General features: G+C 41.1%; 1 protein-coding gene across 1 annotated transcript; it reads right to left on the bottom strand.

Moving 5' to 3' along the window:
• Positions 1 to 556: 556 nt before the first annotated feature.
• Positions 557 to 5,918, bottom strand: LOC310935142 (uncharacterized protein; the record flags this gene model as incomplete). The annotated part of the gene is given in 8 exon segments (XM_083898985.1): positions 557 to 703; positions 877 to 1,072; positions 1,162 to 1,378; positions 2,094 to 2,283; positions 2,286 to 2,462; positions 2,550 to 2,669; positions 4,582 to 4,797; positions 5,760 to 5,918. Coding segments are annotated over 8 exon segments (1,422 nt in total).
• Positions 5,919 to 6,183: the final 265 nt, after the last annotated feature.

Below are 6,183 nucleotides of genomic sequence, written 5' to 3'. Positions count from 1 at the left end.
TTGAATGTAGTAACTGTTTTTGGCCACATTCTTACATATGGCACCTTTAAAATCACATAATTCAAGTCCTTTGTTGTGTTTTCATATTGTTTATTGTACACCACATACTGTTTTGTTTAATAGAATACAATTAACTGCAATAACACTTGTTTAAATTAAGTGTGTACATTTCGTTCAGTTCAAAGTTGGCTGAAAATGAAAATACAACATTATAATGTAGATAATGTAACACGTACGTGTGCACAACTGTACACAATTCACCTCAGTGCTAACACATCATAACACTGTCATACAAATTATACAAAATCTGCCTTTGTGTTATGAACTGTATATACAGTATGTATTGTATCAAACTAAGGTAAAAAAAAAAATAGATACAAAATAAGAATCGTCTCACTTTCAATGAAAAATGTCCCAAAAAAATCAGCAAAATATGCAGCAGAAAATCAAATCTGCTGCCATTGCTGTCAATTACTGGTGTGGTGTCCATCGGTGTGCAGTTTCATTGCCAAAGTGTCTGTTGCTGCATGTGAACCGTTGCCAAGGTAACAGCAGTTCACGGTGACAGTCGGGTTCGGAAGCTGTTTGGTCGGATCATCATGGTGACTTTGCGTAGAGAGTAATAATCAGAGTCTTTCCAGGAGTGCCAAACGATCCCGTCAGGACCCAGGGGCCCCCGGCTTTTCGGGGCATAATGGCCTCCCTGTGGGATCGGGAAGAAGTCAGAGCTTTCATGAGCGGAACAGTTTAAAGCCAATGGTTCTCGAACCTGTGGTACGTGTGCCACCAATGGTACGGGGTTGGGTTATTAGGGTTAGAGCCGTTTGAGAACCACAGGGGCCTCTTTAAAGTGAGGCTCTGTCTTTGTGTGCTTACCCTGTAGTAGACGCCGTTGAGGTTGGCGTAGAAACACTGGTTATACCACCAACCGCCGTGGGAGATCTCAGCACAGATGTTCCCACTGTCTGGCGTACTGAAGTCCTGTTTGTCATGGTACCAGCTGAAGGAGTCGTGAGCTGTGCCGCTGAAGCCTGCCACATGGAGGCGGTACTGATGCTCCTCATCCTCCACACTACACAAACACACAACACATTTACAGAGGAATGGGAGAGAAATTCCACATGTGTTTCTCATCGACTTGCTCTCTCTCAGGGGCCTGACCTGAAGCTCCTGTAGAGGGCGTGCTTGTGCTTGTTGCTCCAGTCCTCCAGGTTAATGCGGAGGGTGTAATCTCCCTGTGTGCTCAGGTCATGGATGTGGTCATTGCCCAGCCAGAACTCGGAGTGCAGATCGCCGAAGCCGTCCCTGTATTCAGCCCAGCTGCGGTCAAAGCTCACGGAGCCATCGACTCGCCGCTGGATCACAGTCCAGCCTCCACCTGTGGCAAAAAAAAACCCAAGATATTGTCATACCCTGATGTGGTTTCTGTGATTTTTAAATATTCATTTAAATACATGGAATCTGGCGAAAGGGCTCATTTGCAGTGATCTAGGTTTACTTCAATTCAATTCAATTTTAGTTGTATAACCCCAAATCACAACATATTATCTCATTGCACTGCAGATAGTTAATAAGAAGTTATTATTACACCCGTGGTCATTTGCCTTGTGTTTTTACCCCTTTCACGCTCTTCTGTCCTGATTAAAAAATAAAAAAAAGCCCAAATACATTCATTAAAATTGACATAAAATTGAGTAAGAAACTCAATAAACAGCAGTTTGTGTTACAGCAGAATTTCAACTATTAAGAAGCGAAAGAAATACACCAACTTTGATCTAAAACTAAATATAACAATCCTATTTTAACTATGTCATATAGACCATAAACAGCTAGAATACAGACTTAGCTCTTACTTATTTTAGTATTAGTGTATTACAGTGCTGCACTGTGAGAAGTGAAAACTCTTAAAAACAAATTATTCATGAGCTCAGAGAAATAGCTTTTCATTTTTATATCTCATATAATCTAAAATTAAACATTATTTATAAGCCACTTAGCTCCACTCCACATTACTCTGTTTCACAAGTGGAGTAAAAAATGAGCCACTTTTACGCCTTTGTTGTTTTCCATCTAAATACGTGTGTAGAACTCACCGTCTGTGTCCATATCACAGTAAACCTCGACAGCCATGCCGGCCAGTGACGGCATCACTGTGTACAGGCCTGACCTCCTCACTCCATTGTAGTAGATAGAAGCACAGTCTATGGGACAGTTCCTCACATGCTGATGCTCTGAAGGAAGAGTGGGACACAGGGCAATAGAGAAGGAGGAGGATGAGTGAATCAACAAGTGGATTTAGGCGCCATCTGCTGGTCGATCAAAGTATGTGAGCTTTCTGCAGGCGTACCTGGGTGCAGGGCTTCTTGAGCGCTCATGAGAGGGTTGGGACGAACAATGTTGATGGAACAACCCGGGTTTCTTTTTACCTTATTCGCCAAAAGTGTCAGATTGTGGACTTGGTTCTAAGTGGAGAGACAAACAAACAGTCCATCAACTATCAAGAACCACTCATGACACACTCGAGAAGTAAGACCAGATAAAGAGTGTACCTGTAGGTCCAAGATCAGGGTGCCCTGGAGGTGCAGCAGGGTGGTGGACTCGGCGTAGTGCACCTCCAGCTCATGAAAACGCTGCTCCAGGGAGATGTTCAAATGGTTCCTCTCCTCACTCTGACATCATATAAATCCACACAAAGACACATAACTGAGGACGATGTACATGCAATTGGTCTTTGTGATGCACTGCAGTTTTTACATGTGAAACCTCTATCTTGTAGGTGTTTTTCTACCATCTTGACAGGAAGGAAACTGTAATATAACATGTAACAAACCAGGTTCTTCAAATCAAAAATCATTATTTAAGACGACACAATAAGTGATGTACACTCTTATATATTAAATAAAACCCTTTTTGGTTCCAGGTAGAATCTTTTATAAACTTTCCACCTGGAACCCTTTTAAAACCCTTTAATCAGGAAAGGGGTTTTAAAGGGTTCTCTGGATCAACCTAGTTCTTACTGGAACCATTAGTGTCACCAAGAACCCTTGAAAAACGAATGATTCCAGGTAGAACCTCAGCCCTTGTAGATGAACACTTTTGGAACTCTAATTTCTAAGAGTGTAGCACCCCTGAGCCAAGGCGAATACTTTATTGTTTGTCTAATGTAATAGTATTTACGTTATTTAAGTTGTTGTCCTTATAGAGCACAGATCTATAAATCTATAACAGCGTGACTTTTAAACTGAAGTTCAATTTTTCCCATAGTGTCAATTAGGTTTGTAGAAAAAAAAATAGGTTAACATAGGAATTGCGATTCTAATCATCCACGATTGTGAATCGATTCATAAACTTCATAAGTCGATTTTTTAAAAAAAAAGAAGAAGTTTTTTTTTGTTTTTTTTGTTTCTATTTTGAAAAACAGCAGTTTGTGTTATTTGTGTACAGTTTATTTTTGTAACTTCTGGGAGAAAAAGGGCAGCTAGCCTAAGCTTTTATTTATGCAAGTTATTTTTTTGTACAGTAAGTCATTAATTGGGTAATTTTTAATGAATAAATGTTAACTTTTGTCTTAAGTTTGCCTCTGTGTGATCACATTATCACATTATCTTATACAAACTGTATTGTTTTGATGCCATCATTTGCCTTAACACACGCATTGTATCAATTTTTGAATCAAGAATCGTTGAATCGAGAATCGATTTTGAATCGAGAATCGATTTTGAATCGAATCGTGAACCTAAGAATCGGAATCGAATCGTGAGCCACCCATAGATTCACATCCCTAGTGTCAATACCCTCCTCAATCTCTCTTTGTTTTTTAAAATCCCGTATCTATATCCTACATCTCCAGAAAATGACATCAGAATTCACCATTTACTGTTAAAGTCATGTTGCTCAGAAACAGAACAGAACAGACGGACTAAAGAGACCCACAAACATCACCTCGTGAGTTAAAAATGTTGCTTCCTGTTGTTATGAGCCGAAATAGGCCACAAGTCACCTCAGTATTTGTCAGTCTATTCCTAGCGTGGACATGGAGGATAAACACTAACTGCTATTACCACAGGTCTCACACACAGAGCCTCTTCCTCCTCTGCCCTTTTCTAATGAACCTCACATGAGCGATCTGCAGCCGGTGCCGCCCGACGCGCGAGGCAACACGTGGAAGAGCAGGAGGCTAATCTCGTTAGCGACTAAGGTCAAGGACGTGTTGGTGGGAAAAGCCAGTTTGACGGCCAGGCACCAGGATACAGTGAAGAATGAGTGTAAATGTGTTTCCTCTCCTTATAGCAAACAATTCATTTAAAGTTCAAATGAAACCCACGTTCAAGGATTGTTTGATCAAACACGTGTCGAGTCTGAAAAGTTCCCGAGCAGAGGGAATAAAACATGAGTTCAATATTTAAAAGTCTGGCTGTGAAATTATTGTTTTAGTTTGAAGAAGTTTTAAATGAGTTCTGTTGTTGGTTTAACAAAAAGCAGACTCCCCGGGGTTGACAAGTTCAAGAACTTTAAAGCAGTTAAAAGGATTGATAGTGATAGCTGACCTAAGGCCTGCTAAGTCAATATTGGAGATGTCACCTGCAGCTCAAGAACCTTGATGCGATGACGGTGGTTCCTCAGCTCCTCCTGCAGCACAGAGATCATCTCCTTCAGCGCCACCATCTGCTGTTTCCTCTCCTCGTTCTGGTGCAGCCAGTAGGAAACTTCATCGGTGCAGCGGAACATATCCGGGCATCTCTGCTCGTCCAGCTGAGGCAGCGTGGCAACCAGACGACACATCCCATTCCCCATCACCTGTTTCATGCGTTATTTATTCAGCATTTAAGGGGGAAAATATACAATTAAGGTCCACATGAATCTGGCAAACTGCATAAAAACTCTCCAGAGAACTCTCCAATCAAGCTTTTTAATGATCCATTTATAGAGAAAGAAATATAGAACACAACAAGATTTGTTTGTTTTTGCTGCATGAACCCTTTAAAAGGAACCTAACTTCATCGTTTATAAAAGATAAATCTCTTTACTTCCAGAATCTTCCATTCTTTTTTACTTAAATAAAGGATCTGAGAGCTTCCTCCTCCACTTGACGCTTAAACGCAATTTGTCTGCCAGAGCACGATTTTTTTTGTTATAGTTGCTTTTCACTCTGTAAAATAGTCTGGGGAAATGAAAAACGTTATTTTGATTCCTGCTAGAACTGACTCGTCTCTCACAGTATACAGTGATTGATTTCTGCTGCGGCCGCCTGATTGGAAATCATCACTGCTGTGGATGATGTTTCCAGTGCGCTTATAGTAAATGGAAAATGTGATTTCTTTGTCTTCTGTACGTGAGCTGCAGCATGTACGCCGCAGCGTCGTGTTTGTACAGAGACGGGGTGGAAGTCATTGTGAGGAAGAACTTTTTGTGGTTTTGTTAAATGAAATCAAACAGGCAGCAGTTAAATATACACGTATGTCAAAGAACGTCATTCATTTTAAGTCTGAATGTGTGAGCAAATTTCCACAAATTCAACTTTGTTAATATGAAATACAGGACAACTAGATCTCTCTTCCATTGCATGAGTTACAACTTAAAAACTGTATGTTTCCTGACAGAATTTCAGAAAAAAGAATAAATGAATAGACAAAAACAACCCTGCTCTGGTGTCTGGTCAGCTGCATCTCCCTATCCACAGCTTAAAAGGAGTTGAAAGTAAGTTTTGAGACGTTTTGTTAGTAGGAGAGCGCACAGTGAGATGATCCAGCCAGGGTTACCTGGTTATTGTACTCCCCACACTGAGAACCACCACCACCACCGTTGTGGGTGTTGTTGACGTCGTCTGCTTTGGCCTCTGGCAGCAGCACGATGAGGATGCAGAGAGCGGAGCACACGCTCCAGCCAGGCTGTGTGAGACAAGAGGACAGGAGAGGCATCGTCCCCTTAGTCTGTCCACGCTTTGTGTGTGAGAGCGAGGCTGGGACTCCAGTGCTCTGCTGGCTCTTCCTACAGTCAACAGAATGAATGGAAATCAACTCAATTACTATTTATTATTATAACAGGAAAGTGAGATTAAAGACGGGTGATCACATTACTGCAGTCTGTCCCGAAGTCACTCAGTGGACACACATATACTGAGTGACTTCATATTTGCACACTTCTTAAGGAATCATTTTCATGAATTTTTGAAATTCAGGAAAT

Source organism: Microchirus variegatus, assembly GCF_963457635.1.
Source record: "Microchirus variegatus genome assembly, chromosome: 12".
Classification (NCBI taxonomy): Eukaryota; Metazoa; Chordata; class Actinopteri; order Pleuronectiformes; family Soleidae; genus Microchirus; species Microchirus variegatus.
The sequence above is the reverse complement of the archived record's forward strand: the minus strand, read 5'-3'. Positions and strand labels throughout refer to the sequence as shown.